Here is a 17,689-nt window from a genome sequence, read left to right on the forward strand (position 1 = left end):
CCTGTTTTTTCTGCATACAAAAAATAATCACTCTTTCACTGGCTCTCTCTTCATCCTACTCCCTCTTTGTTCTGACTAACATGTTTACAATAAACAGGCAGACGTGCCCTTTAAAAGAACCAATGTGTCTGCAACAAACTGCAAAATACCACCATAAATGTCACTTTAGTTTTGTTACCAGTGAATGGCTAAAAATCTGTTTAGGTCATAATATTTAAGGTTGTCTACAGCAGAATAAAAGCTTTTTTGAACTTCATATTATAATTCTGCCTTTAAAAACTATTTCATTTCATTTAATACAAGCCTGTCATGATGAACATTTCCTTTAAATGAGGGTATTGAGCTGCTCAACTGAAGGTGGAGACTTTTTGTTACATGAACGTTAAAATAATTTTGCACTTCATCAAATATTTGTGGGCTGCACAGTGATGTAGTGGTTAGCACTTTCGCCTTGCAGCAAGAAGGTCCCCGGTTCAAATCCCGGCCTGGGCCTGGGATCTTTCTGCATGGAGTTTGAATGTTCTCCCTGTGCATGCATGGGTTTTGTCCGGGTACTCCGGCTTCCTCCCACAGTCCAAAAATATGCTGAGGTTAATTGGCTATTCTAAATTGTCCATAGGTGTGAATGTGAGTGCGATTGTGTGTCTATATATATAGCCCTGCGACAAACTGGCAACCAGAGGTGAAAGTAAGCCGGAACTGCGTACCGGCAAAAGATCTGGTGGCGGAACGCAGTTCCGGGAAAAGATCTGCTGGCGGTACGCCGCTCTTCCACCGGTATCTATGGGTACGCCGGTACGCCGCCCGGCCTGCCTGCTATCCATAGATATCGACCGGAGTTCACTCAGCAGTACGTGAGTGCGCATGCGTGTCTACTTCCGTAACACAGCGATTGTTATGGCCAGTAGCAACCAATAGCACTGGGGCTAGCAATAAATTACACCTGAAATTCCACACGTTCTTGTGATTGGCTGAAAAACTTTTAGCAGGATTTACAATGGTTACCATCGACGGAATGAGGTGAAAGTAAGCCGGAACGGTCCGGAACTATTACTAAAAGTTCCGGCAAGAATTTAAAACTACTTTCACCCCTGCTGGCAACCTGTCCAGGGTGTCCCCTGCCTTCGCCTGAGTCAGCTGAGATAGGCTCCAGCACCCCCCGTGACCAGAGTGAGGATAAAGCGATGTATAGAGAATGGATGGATGGATCAAATATTTGTCCTCTGGCTTGGTAACTGATTTTTACAATTGAACCTATCAATATGATTTTTAATTGCTGTTGTGAGATGTTTTTACTCTGTTAAATACAGGCTGAATCTGTTTCAATGAGCAGTGAAGATTGAGCTGAACCAAACCTCTACGATGTTAATCAAATTTATATACTTTTGTTCAAAAATGTGGAGCCACTTAGGAATGTCCTTATTTTTGAAAGATAAGCATTTTTTTCAGCGAAGACAACATTAAATGAATCAGAAATGAATGGAATATCTCCATAGGGGTACAGAGGAACATTTCCAGCAACCATCACTCCTGTGTTCTAATGCTGCATTGTGTTAGCTAATGCTGTTGAAATGCTAAATGGCTCTTGTGCAAATATGTTAGCATGTGAATAAAAGTGTGAGCTTTCATGGAAAACATGACATTGCCTGGCTGACCCCAAACTTTTGAATGGCAGTGTATATGGAATGTATCCTTCAGCATTTCCAGCATCGATGCTGTACCATTTCTGTTCTTTCTGTCCTTTTGCAATGACAACAGCTAACCTGAAATAAGTGAGATGTGCGGGCCTGTCACAACACAATTTCTCCAGTCTTGGTGTTATTGGCATCAAATAGCATCTAAAGGCAGACTGCACAGGCAAAACTCAACATAGCTATCATTATATTTCCCTATTGGCTGATCTGTCACTGTTCAGATGGTTGTTCTTCATTTAGCCAGCTAGCCAACATCTCACTGAGCGTCTGGCACTGTGGTGTTGACTGATTGACAGGAATCATAGCAACACTGACGTGATATGTAGCAAGATATCAGAGTTTCTTATTGGCTCAATGCTACCATGTGGGAGTAGTTACCACAATGGTGTGATTGTTTTATTGCACAATGTACCAGAACTGGTGTTTACATGTATAAATGCCTCATTCAGTACCTCTTGCTAAGGTGTTGAAGATCCTTAAATTAACTGTCCCAGTATTGAAGACTTTAATCAGCTCTGTTTGCAGCATAACATTTCACCTAACACACAGTAAATATGCATTAACAAGTTACCACAGCAGCTAAGATCTGATATGAGCACAAACCAGTGAAAGACACTTGTGTTTTTGACACCACAGTAAATTCCTCCTGCAGCTGTGTGGTACATATCTCCTTAGACAGGATGTAAAAGCAACAAAAGACCCTCCCCTCCTGTTCTGTCCCCTCCCAGAACAGGATGTGAGTGGACATCCTGCCAGCAGTGGTCTCTTCCTCTGTTACCGTCAACTATTATTAGCGGGCACCCCGCATCAGCTGTCTTGCATGAGCCTGACAGGATATCCAAACCCATTTTTTAAATTAATATCATTTCAAAACTTAAAAATCCCCCAGAACAAGCTAGTCTGCCTCGAGCTGCATGCAGTTTGCCAAAACAAAAGTCATACCCACATGTCCAGCCAGTAGCAGCAAAGTGTAGGCCAGGTGTGTGTATGAGTGTATGTTTTTGGTACGACATTCTAGCCAACTCTTGAACCCTGCCCAGCAGCAATCAGGAGCTCAAGTATTTGGGTTTAGTGCTTGTGCCAGTCACACACTCATACAGAATACTTGGTCACACACACTCTTGTTAAGTGTACCTTGTGTCCAGCTGTGTTGCTCCCACTGCCCACCACTCCTGAGCTGGGAAATCTCTGAGAAATGTTTCACTGGAAAGAGAAGGAAGGCACTGATAAGATTTCTAAATGCAGACACACCCACAGTCAAAAGTGTTCATTTGGACATTATCTCTTACCGTAGGGCGTTGGAGGAGACACTGGGAAGGCCGGAGTTGGAGGGACGATGTCGGAGGTATCCGCTTGTCCTCGATAATCCACACTGTTGGTTTTGTAGAGATGGCCATGCTTTGAAGAAAGAGGAAAGAAAGGGAATAAGTGAAGAAAGTCAAGAACAGGATTTTTTCAAAGTCTTAAGAGGTGACAAGAGTACAAAGACACACACACACACATACACACACACACCAGCAGACATCAGTCTTGTGATCTGTGTATGGCTGCAGCCTGTGTTTTGGTGTAAACAGTTAGGCCATTCATGCCACCCAGCCGAGAGACTGAGAGCAAGAGCAGAAAGATCAAGTTCCCAAAAAAGACAAGAGACAGAGAGAAAAAGGGGAAAGAAAAGAAACATCTACAAAAATGCAGATACAGTTTTACATTTAAAACCCCAATCACAGATCTTTGTAGCAAAATGTAAAAGAGATAATTACATTTTGTTTAATTAATGTAATTAAGCAACAGGTACACAGTCCACTGAAAGCATACCAGTGATTCACCAAAAGCTGCTTAAACATATCTAATTTTTATTAACTGTTTTGGATGCTACTGACATAAAATTTGTATAATTCATGAGCACAGTTTCTAATTGGTGTGAACGGTGTGCAACTTTTTGTTAAAGTAATGAGTAAATATTTTTCTCATTGAGCCATCAATTGCTATATTAACTTTAGTACCACTTGCCAATAAAGAAATGAGATTGTTCTGATGTCCTAAATGTTCATCCTGTGGAAGGCTGTGTAAAGACTTACCACTTGCAATGTAAATTCTGACAATAGAAATTACACACATACTCAGTGTGGTTCTGTACAAGGTGATCTCAAGCTAAAGCTTCCTAGGATACGTAATTTCACTCTTTGGCATTACGTAACATGTTTGTAATTCCTAAATATCACATGCTCTATTTGGCACCCATTTATGACTGTATGGAAAACGGTCATAGTTTTTCAGAGTGTTTCCATTTCACGTAACAACCAAGCATCCTCATTTTAGATGTCAAGTCTAATGCTTTACATGTACCACTGGTTGTGACATCATGTAAGAATGCTTCAGTTCTAATACTACATTTTGCAATTGCAATTCTAGCAAATGAAGCCACATTTAGGCATTTTTAACATTGCTTCCTGTTTTAATTTAGACGTTGATCTTGGTTTTGGTTTGGTATCATTGGATTGCAGTCAAAATCTCCAAAATTAGCATATTTATAAGAATCAGACACTGTAAAAACACAATATCATAGTGGAAATGTATGCAGCAACATATATTCACACCTACTGAGACCATTTGTATTGTAATTACGCAGTTTCCTGCGTTGTTCTTAAGCGTTCATGTTCATAAAAATGAGTCACAGAGCTGCAAATGCCAACACGATGGCATAATGTCCTGCATATCATGTGCCATGGTAACAGGAAAAGAAAATAACACTAAGGCAACATGTGAGATGGAAACAGCAGCTGAGACAAATACAGGATTAAATCAAGAAAACACTTTGATCGCTAAAAGTGTGTTACTTTAAGATATTGACAAAGTAAGGAAGCTCTCTCTTGTGAAAATGTTGACTTTTCTTTCCCAAATCTTTAACCAAGTGCTCTCAGCTGTCACAGCAGAACTGTACAAATATTAACCACTGTGTGTTCAAATTAACATCCCTTCGTTTCTGTTAAAATAGTCTTAAAGTATTATTGTAGCAATGTGTAGCGTATATCACCTTAAACTGCATGACTTGACGTTTTCTACAGTGCTAATGATTTGTCTGTGGTAAAATCTCAGTGAAAGAGGTTTTTTTTAATTAAATTCAACCTGCATACAGCTAAGTATCCATTTCCACATCTATTATTCTTGTTTGAATTCCTCATGAACTCATGATATGTTACTATAACCACAACCGTTATAGTCACATATCTGTGCAATAATACACTACAGTTCAAAAGTTTGGGGTCACTCAGACAATTTCATGTTTTCCATGAAAACCCACACTTTTATTCATGTGCTAACATAATTGCACAAGGGTTTTCTAATCATCAGTGAGCCTTTCAACACCATTAGCTAACATAATGTAGTATTAGAACACAGGAGTGATGGTTGCTGGAAATAGGCCTCTGTCTGTATGTAGATATTTCATTAAAAATTAGTCGTTTCCAGCTAGAATAGTCATTTACCACATTAACAATGTCTACACTGGATTTATCATTCATTTAATATTGTCTTCATTGAAAAATAAGGACATTTCCAAGTGTCCCCAAACTTTTGAACAGTAGTGTACGTTCAAATCATATCACAAGAATAAGCAGAACTTGACCTTTCATGTTCCTTACACATTTTTACATACTGAAGTAATAACGTGTTGAAGACACAACAAACTTCTATGAAATGATATTGTTGCTAATTCATTCATCCATTTTCCCTCTCTTACTTCTTGGCTGGATAAGTGAAATTGTTTCAAACTGACTTCATAAGATCTGCCATGTTGAATAAAATAATTCTATTAGGCACAAACTTTCCCAACTTCTAAGTCATACAGCATCCCACCATTATGGTTCTGACATTACCAGACTCCAGACGTTTTTGGGTCACTTCCTGAAAAAGAGAGCTGTTGGTCTCTACTGTTGCCAGCATGCTTGCTCACAGGAAAACTTTAGATTCTCTCAGGTTTTCATTGTATAATACTGTAGGTTCTTAATTTCAGCATTGAAATAGAATAATTAAAAATATTGTGGGGTGTCAACTGGGATATTTAAATTATTCAGGTAAATTTACAAGTACATAATCAATAATATTGCAGGCTTTAGCATTAATATTTAAAGTTATTTGGTAAATTCATAATGCCAATCTAATTTCTCTATCGGAAAGTATTTTGGCTCAACAGCTGTTTAAATGTGTAGTATTAATAACAGTGATTTGACTTGACCTAAATGACCAAAGTTCAACTTTTACTATAAAGATGAGCCTTAGAATAGCCTGGTGCACATATGGTTTACAAATGTATGTTGTAGAAAAGCAAATGAACTAGGTTGCAGTGAATATTTTGTGCACCTGGTACCTGTTGCTGCTAGTTTAGTTACGCTCTATGTTTGCTAGCTTTGCATCCTATTAATTACAGGTAAATGTCTAGTATTTTAACAATGCTAATTTCCCTTTAGTGATATTTCTTCTTGGTGTCCTATTAAGTTGCTTAAGTTATCTTAGTTTAATCTGTAGTTAGTTGAAGTTGGATTGCTCACATGCTTTCTATGCTACTGTTATGTGTCTGGGTCATCAGTAACCTAATGACGACCAGTGTTTAATGTTACTGGTGTTTAATAACTGTTGAGATGAAAACAACACAAACCATTTTCAACAATCTTCAAATTCTCAGCTTTTTCTTGCCATACCGTTGTACAGCTTTTTGTAGTTGTAGCCTACCAGGGGTGACGTAGGACAGTCAGCAGTTACAGTAAGAGTCAGGTGAGATGAGAAAGGGAAGCTGTGTTTACCTGAGACGATGAGAGAGAGGGACTGTAGACTGGGGAGCCTCTGAGAGTCTGAGGTCCACCTCCTCTCCATCCTGAAGAATGGAGGCCAGCATAGTCTGTCACATCACTGGCCTGCTTCTGCTGCTTCCATCCTGATCAGGAGCAGAGTCATACAGAGGGGGGAGGGTGGGGAGGGCAGGAGTGTGGGAGGCAGAAAAAGAAAGTCAGACAGCCAGACAGATTATAATCTAAACTGCAACCAATCAGAGAATCAAATTCATAAAATATCCAGGAGCAGTTATGTCTATTCTCATAGAAAACCACAACATAAACAGTATTGACACTTTGTTATGACCAGAGCCCACCTTGGCAATAACAGGTGATGACAGTGATTCATGTTTGGTGTGTTTGTCTCCGACAAAAGCTGCTATCAGCATGTTTATCAGCAGAGCTGAGCTGCTATCATCATAGCAGAGCCTGTATGACTAAGTATGACTGGACTGTAGCCGGATGGTGGAACATCATGGCGTCTTGTCAACATCTGCTGGAACAATCAGTGGTTCTCTTTGCAGATATGAGTAGGTCATTGCCCCCTGGGCCTGATCTCACACACCCACAGAAATACTCAAACACTTCTGCTCAGAAAGACAAATATCTGTTGCATAGACCTACACTACCAGTTAAAAGTTTGGACATGCTTTCTCTTTCAATTGAATGAGAAAATGTGAATATGAAGAATATGAAGAAAATCCCATTGTTGGCTTTAAACGATTCAGAAAATCAGAAAATTGGTAAAGTATGAGAACCAAAAAAGAGTCTTTTTTAGTTTATGCTTTTCTGTGTTATTTCTAATACCTCTGACCACCAAGTGGCACATCTTTGTTTTAATTCAACAGTTCACAGTTGTATTTAAAAATGGGAGAGAGAAGCAGCTTCATGTGCTGCTTATTAGTGATGAAGTATACAGTCATACGGCGCAAAGTTTTATTTTGTTACATTTTGCACGTCTATTTATAATAGGTCTGACGTTGAACAAATCTGAAGATGAGGAAGTGGTGAGTTTAATTGTTGCTCTACTGTTCAGCAGCTGAATCATGAATGAATTTTCTAAAATCACCCATGACTCCAAGTTTCACTACACAGTCCCTCAGTGATGTTATAAGGGAGGGACTCGCCACTGAAAGACCCCCTCAGCTGAAAATCCATTTTTTTATTTTGTTATCATGTCTAGATGGAGTTTTTTATATGCTAGAGGACAACCTGTTCCATTTTGTCAGTGGCCAAATGAAATGAACTGAAATTCCAACTGTTTCAGTAATGTTTTTAGTCCAGTCTGTTTTCACATCTAGATGCAGCCTCAAAAAGCAGGGGGAAGTAGTTTTATTTCTATATTTCTGAGTATGTGTTACAGTGTTTGATATGTTTTCTACACTCATACCTTTCAACTGTCAATACTGGCACACTGTCCTCATTCAATTCACCACTAAGTTCCACACATGCCCAGTAGATTAGTGTCTACGGATTCCGCTCATGCACAGTGCTGCCCTTGTAGCAGAGTGGACATGTTAACTGTCTACATGGACACAGATTTTGGCCGGTACGTAGCCAAACTTTTGCAACTACTGAAGAAGATTACACATAGGACACACAGACCTGAGCACAACTTCACATACTTGTTGATGCAGATATTTTACTTGTGGAATACATAGACACCAATCTACTGTGCATGTATGGAACAGGGTCCTCAGAGCTGGCTCCAAGCAGACTAGAAAAATAGGACAACAGCAACCACATGTCTGTGGTGTCCATAGCTGTCGGTGTACACATTCATGAGGAAGTACAATCAAGACACCAACCAGCTAAAGCTCAGCTTAGCATGGCATGTTGTTAACTTGGTTATGGCTGGCAGCTTTTCAGTTTTAATCAGTTGAAAATCTGTACACTTGTTTGACAATATTTTGAAACCTGACTTTTTAAATGAAATGCATACACAGGAAAATAGACCATCCATCCATCCATCCATTATCTATAAACCGCTTAAACCTCATTAGGGTCACAGGGGGCTGGAGTCTATCCCAACCGACTTAGGGTGAAGGCAGGGGACAACCTAGACAGGTCACCAGTCTGTCACAGGGCTACATATAGAGACAAACAATGACACCTACAGAGAATTTAGAGTCACCAATTAACCTCAGCATGTTTTTGGACTGTGGGAGGAAACCAGAGAACCCAGAGAAACCCACACATGAACAGGGAGAACTTGGAAACTCCATGCAGAAAGATTCCGAGAAGGCTGAGACACGAATTGGGAATCTTCTTGCCGCAAGGTCAAAGTGCTACTCACCAAGCCATTATGCAGCCTCTAAAATAGACCATTTTGGGGGTTGTTTTATTCAACTACAACAATAAAAGTTTTCTTTCTTTACTCTATAGCAGCTTTTGAAGACCACAAAGACACCAAGAACACCATAACACAGCAACCAGAGGCTGACCTGTGTGTCATATTACAGATTTACTGTACATGGGATCACACTCAGTTGTGCATATCAAGTATAAACAGCAGTCAGGGACATTGTGAGCTCAGCTTTCACTTTGAGCATCCATCATCACAAAATCAAATGAAAGCAAAGCTGAAGTCAACCAACTGAACCTAATCCAGTTACTGTCCCACACCAGCGGGCCTGCTGAGGGAGCTCCATGGGGATTTCACAGTGTCGAGTATCACTTCATGTCCATCGTATTTGTGAGAGGGCTATTCTCTTTTGAAGAAGATGATGAGAGGGAGGTGAGCAAAGTGTTGTGTCAAAACTTCAAAAGCATTCCTGATCGCTTACAAGTTCCTGCCTCAAAACATCCCCTTGGAAAACAGGCACACACGGTCACAGTAACTGAGCAAGTGAAGTATTAGTTACTGTTTAAAATGCACCTTTGGGAAAAAAATCAATTTCCAGCCCCTCGACACACTCACTGACCTACATTCATACAAACACACAAGCTCCATTTCCTGCTCTCAGATTCCATATTTCAAGGAGAACTCTCACTGACCCGACCGTGTACCAAAGAACAGGTCAGAGGTTAAATGTCAGCACTAACGGAGTCATGCACGGCACACGGCCGCGGTCACCCATAACCACAGCAGAGAGTCTAACAGATAGGACTCTGGGGATGTTAAGTCCACTGTCATCACCTCTCGACTATATGAACCAGCAGGCCACTCGGAGGTTAACTTTGACGGAACAGCTGCTATGCATGCAAAGAGCTGGAAAGTGATGACATCACTTGTACACTTTTGACCTGCAGTTCTCAAACAGAAAATGAATCAAGAACTGAGGTCACAGCAGAAATGTGCTTCTTCCTGCAGGCACCGTCCCAGTGGACAAGAGAGGGAGTAAATGCATCATATCTGCCAGCAGGGTGAAGAGAAACAGTGAAGATGAGGCAGTGCTGAAAAGTCCAGAAGCCAGGCATCATCAGGTTCAACATCTCAGAGGTGGGACAAAGATGTTCTTTTGCAAGTCAGACAAAGTCCAAGGGTTACGCTGTAGAGCACAGTGCCCACTGGAAGTAGTTACTAAGAAACTCTTCGTTTAAAATGATGCTTTACATCAGCAGGCACAAAAATGCTCAGATAGTCATGATTTAGTGAGAAACTAGTTAGCAACTTCTCAGTATGAAGAAGGAAGTGTTCAACATTCTGTTTTGCAGATATTTATGAACTAATCAATGTGCAGGGAGTCTTTAAAACAAATATTTCCCAATGTGTTCTCTTTTAAATCTGCAATAACAACTAGACTACTATTCCAAAGTTTGGGGTCACTCAGACAATTTAAGGTTTTCCATGAAAACTCACTTTTATTCATGTGCTAACATAATTGCACAAAGGCTTTCTAATCATCAGTTAGCCTTTCAACACCATTAGCTAACAAAATGTAGCATTAGGACACAGGAGTGATGGTTGCTGGAAATGTTCCTCTGTACCCCTATGGAGATATTCCATTAAAAATCAGCCATTTCCAGCTAGAATAGTCATTTACCACATTAACAATGTCCAGATTGGATTTGTAAATCATTTCATGGTTTCTTGATTGAAAAAAAAAAAAGCTTTTCTTTAAAAAAATAAGGATATTTCTAAGTGACTCCAAACTCTTGAATAGTAGTGTATGCTGTCTTCAGTTATGAGTGATCCACAATTTATTATTTCGCTCCTTATTTGTTCTTCAGTGACTGCTTTTATTTTTGTCTCCTGTACTATGCTGTATTCACTGATGATGTCCAAAGCAGTTCTTTTCAAAAAAAAAAATAAAGAACTGAATTACTGGAATGAATGAAATGAAAAAGATTTGTCCACCAAGTTGTTGAGTGTCTGACTTCGTCGTCCCTCTCACACTAAAACATGGCTGAATGGTAAATATCATGATACCCTACTTCTAGTACCACAAGTGCCAAGTAAACATAGTTTTGTTTATACTTTTTGATATCTGAAAAGATGAACGTTGGTTGTGACCGTTTAGTCTTTTAACTGATCCATAGTTTTGCATTATTTTTGAACTTGCTGGACTGGATTTGTTCTGTTCAGCAAATCATTTGCAGATGAAACAACAGTACTATCTGTATAGCACTGTTATATTATTATAGCAGTTTTAAATATACTCTTTGAAGGAACAACGTACAGAAATAACTGAAACTGTCAGGAGTGATGGAGGATTGGTGGTGAACTTAAGTCACCCCTTCCTGTTATTGTTTAATCAGAAGTTATACAGTGACTTTCGGGTCTGAATCTGTGTTGACTTTGATCTCCTTCTTACTCTTTTATAGGCTGACAGACATAAAATAGAAAATTAGTGACTTTACAGTATTTCACAGTGTTCAACATTCCTGATTGAGTCTTTCTGTAGTTTTGTGAGTAAATTGTATTTTGGTAAGTGTTTCACCGGGGCAACAGGTCACATACTTCCCTATGTAACCTTTTCTTCCAGCTCTGTATATTTCCACTTAAACTGTGACAGTTTGGAGAGTAAACACATCATTGTGTAGCGAGCTGAGGTCCTGATTTTACACTGCTTACATTGCAAGGATACCCACTACCTGTTTAATTAAATGCTTCCACCCTTTGAGCAAACAGCATGCACACTTACAAACACATCTCCTGTCACAATCACAGATGTATTCCTGTGTCAGGTGGAGATTTCCACTATCAGGTGGTGCTTCAGTCCTGCAGTCACGGTTATAAATGGTGTTCTGTATTTGCAGGTTAAACTGAGTTCTACAATATAACAAATGCGCCCACAAGCTTCATGTACCTATGAGCATGTTGGCACAGGTGTTTTATGCTTACTGTGGCATGCTGTTAGAATTCTCCATGCAATTCACCCAATATACATTCACCTTCAGTCACAGCAGTATTTAGCAATTTAAATTATTTGGCTTTTAACTGCTCACACTGTCATTCCAATACAATGGAGCTGAATGGTACTCTGTTATTTTCTGACGAATACAGTAATACTCATCATACTTGGCTGTGAAAGATTTTAGATCCCCAAAGGTTTTATATTTTGTCCTTTAGGGAACAGGAATATTTGTACTGAATTTCTCAGAAGTCCATCCAGTGATTGTTGAAATATTACACTATAAAACACGAATGTCCACCTCATATTGGCATTAGAGAGAAAGGTCAGGGAATCACCAAAGTCTGTAGACTTCCTAACCTCTGAGGAACCATGGTGGTGGACCAGCTGTTAGCCCAACATCCACAGAGTGACGCTGCTAACAAGGCAACAAAAACTGTTTTAAAAATTTGTCTGATATTTTTGTTGACTGTTATTATTGACCGATATTAGTCTGCCATAGATATATGGCGCATATATATATATATATATATGTATATATATATATATATATATATATATATATATATATATATACATATATATATATATATATATATATATATATATATATACATATATATATATATATATATATATATATATATACATATATATATATATATATATATGTGTGTATATATATATATATACATATATATATGTATATATATATATATATATATATATATATATAGAGAGAGAGAGAGAGAGAGATATAGATAGATATATGTATAGATATATCGGTCAGATATACGCCAATATGAACAATTTCTTTAATACAACATATTAGATGGTAAATTAGAAACTGAGTCATTTAGTTTGTCTTGCTAAGTGTTCAACTTCATGATGTCAGATTTCATCTTTAAATGAGGTTGTTCGATAGTTTGTAAAATATATTGCTGGAAAACTGATAAACAATTATCCCATAATTTTTCATCCATTTCAAAATACTGTAACTTTAACTGACTTGATCAAAGTATTGATATAAGCTATCATTCCAAAGTTTGGGATCACTTAGAAATGTCCTTAGTTTTGAAAGAAAACAGTTTTTTTCAATGAAGATAACATTAAATGAATCAGAAATACAGTCTAGACATTCTTAATGTGGTAAATGACTATTCTAGCTGGAAATGGCTGATTTTTAATGGAATATCTAAATAGGGGTACAGAGGACCATTTCCAGCAACTATCACTCCTGTGTTCTAATGCTACATCGTGTTAGCTAATGGGGTTGAAAGGCTAATTGATCATTAGAAAACCTTTGTGGTTAGCACATCAATAAAAGTGTTGGTGTTCATGGAAAACATGAAATTGTCTGGGTGACACCAAACTTTGGAACAGTACAGTAAATATCACAATATCTAGCATTAATCAAGCTCTTACTGTGATACATCTTTTCCATATACTGTGATTGGTCTCACCTGATAGATGGGTTTTCCCTTATGGCTGAGGCCATTGGTATGTAGGGAGGCAGAGCGGGACAAGGGGGCACAGCGGGTAGGAACAGGGACAAAGGTGGGGTCCAAATCCAGAATCAGCTGGTTAAGCTGCTCTATGGACTCATCAAAGTCTGTGGTTAATGACTCCAGTTCATCTTCTTGACAAGGCGAAGTGTGTGTGGTCTTTGTGGACTGTGTGTTGTGTGTATTATCTGTGACATTATGCGCATTGTCCTCGTCCACCAGCCCTCTCTGAACTGCTTCCCTGCTGCTGAATCCTCGAGGAGGTGTGTCAGGAACAACCAGACGGGGCGGCCTTTTTTTATTTGCCCCCAATGATGCCCCTGCTCCGTCCCCTGCAAGCAAGTTACCCCTGACAATACCTGCCATCTGCTGCTGCTGTACCCAGGAGTGTGTGGAGTACTCAGTTCGGGTTGGTCTCTGACTTTCAGGCAAATTTTCAGATGAGAGGGAGCCAATACTACTTGAACTCAGCATGTCCATAGCAGGAACTGCCACATCATCTACTTCATCCTCATCATCCAGTATGTCCGTCTCTCTCTCACTTGCCTCTCCATTGGTATTGTGTCCCAATCCAGACTCATCTCCAGCTATCTCCCCCTTCCCTCCACTGGACGAAGCAAGCTCAGTCATGACCTCAAGAAGAGGCTGAGTAAGCTCAAAGTCCACCCCAGAAACCAGCTTCTCAGCCTGGGTACCCTTGTCCTGTGTGGTCCCTCTCCTCTGTCTGGCTCCGGTCAGCCCCTGTGAGGCGACAGACAGGCCTGAATCACTGCTGGCAGACGGTGCTCGGTCACTGCAGTTGGGAGTGCTGGTGCTTAAAGGGAATGAAACTCCCTCCTCACTACTCTTCTTCCTCACTCTAGTGCAGAAATTGCCATTTCCAGGGTCCAGCACATGCGGAGGAGCTGGAAGGAGACAAAAGTACTTCATTTTTTATTTGCATTTGAGTGTTAACAGATGAAAATGTAGCCAACTGATTTTTAAAGAACAATAAAACAAAATATATTTATTGATAGATAATATTGTATTGTAATATTTCCACTTAAGTCAAAACTGGCTTATTGTTTTAAATTCTAAAGCACTGAATTAGAATTGTATAATAATTTTACATTGTACCCGAAAATCGAAAAAATGACAAAATGTAAGGACAGAAAAATATCCACTGCAGAGCCCATGGTGACATATTAAAATGCATTTTTATTCAGAGCAATGACCCAAAATTAAAAAAAAATATTAAACTTACAAAGAAAACTGGCAAATGCTTACATTTGAGAAGCACCAACCAGAGAACGCATTTCTACTTTAAAAAATCTTAAAAGATTGATCAGTTTTCTAAATGACTGCCGATTAATGTTCTATTGACCATCTGGTTATTTGACTCATCAGTTTGGCTAAAACAGAAATGAAACTTAACTTTAACAAAAGTATGCAGCACTTCACCCATTCAGGTGTAACATAACTATTGTTGAAATCTACAGTCCAGAGTATAATATATTCACATTGTCATTGCTTAATCCAAAATGACAATGCCATATCATAAAATCTGAAGTTTTACTTATTATCCCTTTTTGAATTTGGTCCACCAGCTTAACAAAACACAGCAAAATGTAGACTGCAGAGCATGTTGATGAATTTAATTGTATTTCGTGTCCAACCAAAAGTTCGGAACCTAAAAACATTCAGTTTAAATTCCAGTGAGTAAGTAATTTCAGACGCTGAAATAAGGGGAAAAGGGGGCATTTTTGCTTGAAAGGGGGGGTAATTATCAAAACTGTCACCTAACTGATTAAAAGGCTAATCATTTTAGCTTGACCAAAAATTATTTCCTATAACCCCACAAAGCATCCAGCCGTTCACCTGATCAGAAATGAGTGATCCTTTGCTGATATTTAAATCTCTAGCATTTTTTGAGGAAAGTATAATGATGGTACATTTGCTTGAAATGTAAATCTAAAGTATAGCTGCAACTAATGCTTATTTTCCTGAGCACTAGATCGACCAGTTGTTTTATCATGAATCAAATAAATTGTGATCTACAACAGTGAAGAAATAGTCTTTGATCATCATCACAGACCATTTTTTGTGTGAACACTGATCCAAAATATATATTAACTGCTTTTGGTGTACTGAAACCTTAAAACAATTTATATTTTTGCCTTTAAAAAGAACTTACATCATTCATCATTTATAAAAATGAGTCATAGATTTTCTAACAAAACAAAAGGTCACACTTTTGAAAGTTATCATTAACTGCTGTCTTCTCTCATCAGCTGCCCGATCAGACGGCACTGCTCAGAGAGAGTTTAGAGTCTGAAAGTTAAACTAAAAGCTGAAAATTCCACCTTTGTATTGAATATGTGACTCCATACCTGCAGCACTTCTGTACATGATTCATTACTCCAGACATACTCCATGTAGATAACACAGAGCCCCTTTGTGTTTGCTGGCGGATGCATACGTGTGTGACATGCAAAGGACGTGTCTGGCAGAGACGTCTACCTGAGGTCAGATATAGCCGACTGCATGTTCACTCACACAGCTTAAATAAAAACAAGAGAAGATATTTCTAAATCTTACAGCAAGCTGAAGACAAACTAAAGGTGAAGCGGTTAATTGGCAGGAATTATTCAGCATTTTTTTCTGGAAAACCTACCCCATATTACCTTAATCTTGCCTCTGAATTGTAAGGATTCACTGCATTTTTTGACAGCAAATTGAATATATTTGGGTTTTGGACTTATGTTTTGTACAAAATAATAAAATTTGTTTCATTTGCACTCCAAAAACTTGCAAAGTGAAAGAGCAAGAGGAAGTTCATTTAAAGATTATCACATTCAGATAAGATAAGAGTGCCTCGTACAGTGACTGCAACAATACATACAGTGCATACCAGAGCTGTATGAGCACAGCCGCTTCAGTCCAGAGAGGCAATAAAACTCAAATGCCAGACATGCATGGTAAAACCTCACAGCTGGTCTAATAGGTCTCTCAAACAGAGATGCAGAGTTCACAAACTGATAATCACTCTATAACTGCACGGTGAACACAACTTCAGCAACGACTTCAATGAAACAAAAGCAACTTACTTTACCCACAGCCAGGAGTAAACTCTGTGTCCCCACTGCAGACTATAAAACAGGATGGAAATGTTTTGCTGAAGCCTCCCTTTGGAGTCAGAGAAAGAGGAAAAGAGAAACAGATGACAAGCAGAAAGGAAGGAGAGGCAAGGACAAGCACAGACTGAAATGGATGAGAGTGAAAGCAGATTAAAAAGATTCAGACCAGCTTCTCTTTCCCTTCCTGTGTTGTCGTCCTTTCTGTCTCTCAAGCTGCCGTAGGAAGACAAGCGAGGAACATTCTTTCTCTTAAGGTGCTAACAGCTCTCTGGTGTCCCCCCCTCCTACTCTCTCTTTCCCCTCTCTAATGTCACTGCTGCACTTCTCTGTCTCTGCACTATGAATCCCCGCCTTCACCGTCTACACGAAATTAGCCCAACTTTGCCTCCCTTGCTTTTCCCTCCCCCCTGCATCCTGTCCTGGCTGACACAGGTAGGCAACACAGTGGGGAGAGAGTGTGTGCACTCATGCATTTTCATGTCAAAGGGGGAAGTAGGAGGGAAAGGAAACTGAAGGGTGGATCATTCACTAGATTTGCAAGTACATATGCACACACACACACACACACACACACACACACATACACACACACACACACACACACACACACACACACACCACACACACACACACACACACACACACAGGTGGAAGAGTGTGTGCAGCACACATAATGTACTTTCAAGGAAAAAAACACAAAGCACAAGGACACTGAGCTGGCCAAATATGGAGAGGGGAATGTAAACATGGAGGCGGGCTCTGGAGATTGTGTGCAGAAGGGGGATGGGGACATATTGGACAAATTGCAACCTGCAACTTGAACCTGAAAGCCGTGCACGGAGTTGGAAAGAGGGAGACAGGAGAGGAGATAAAGGGGGGAGAGAAGAAAGAGAGAGAGTAAAAGAAGATGGGGAGATGGAGTGATAGAAGCAGCAGAGGGGAGGGGTGTGAGAGGGCAAAGTAGAACCACCTGTGGTTGAAAACAACATTCTTGCGACGGGCTGCATTGCTAACTGGCTGGCACCCTCATTATGCTCATGTGCATGCGTGTGTACTGGCGGTTAAATGTAATGGCCATGTGTGCTTGCATTCATGTGAGCGTGTGTATGTGTGTTTACATGCCACTTTTCCACATGTCTCCCCAAGTGAACAGCCTATCTAAATTACATGGCTGGCCGGGTCAGATTTAGCAATGGCATAAAACATCTGGAACTGCAACCTCAACCGCCGCTTAAAGTGATTGTTTCAGTT

General features: G+C 39.6%; 1 protein-coding gene across 1 annotated transcript in view; it reads right to left on the reverse strand.

The window, feature by feature from the left end:
• The window catches only part of si:ch211-191a24.3 (tensin-3), a 62,384-nt gene that overhangs the window by 28,136 nt on the left and 16,559 nt on the right, over positions 1 to 17,689 (reverse strand). The window contains 5 exon segments of the mRNA XM_022200738.2: positions 2,829 to 2,897; positions 2,984 to 3,092; positions 6,494 to 6,624; positions 13,281 to 13,295; positions 13,298 to 14,227. Of these exon segments, the coding sequence (XP_022056430.2) occupies positions 2,829 to 2,897; positions 2,984 to 3,092; positions 6,494 to 6,624; positions 13,281 to 13,295; positions 13,298 to 14,227 (1,254 nt within the window).

The sequence above is a fragment of the Acanthochromis polyacanthus genome, chromosome 4 (genome assembly GCF_021347895.1).
Source record: "Acanthochromis polyacanthus isolate Apoly-LR-REF ecotype Palm Island chromosome 4, KAUST_Apoly_ChrSc, whole genome shotgun sequence".
NCBI lineage: Eukaryota > Metazoa > Chordata > Actinopteri > Pomacentridae > Acanthochromis > Acanthochromis polyacanthus.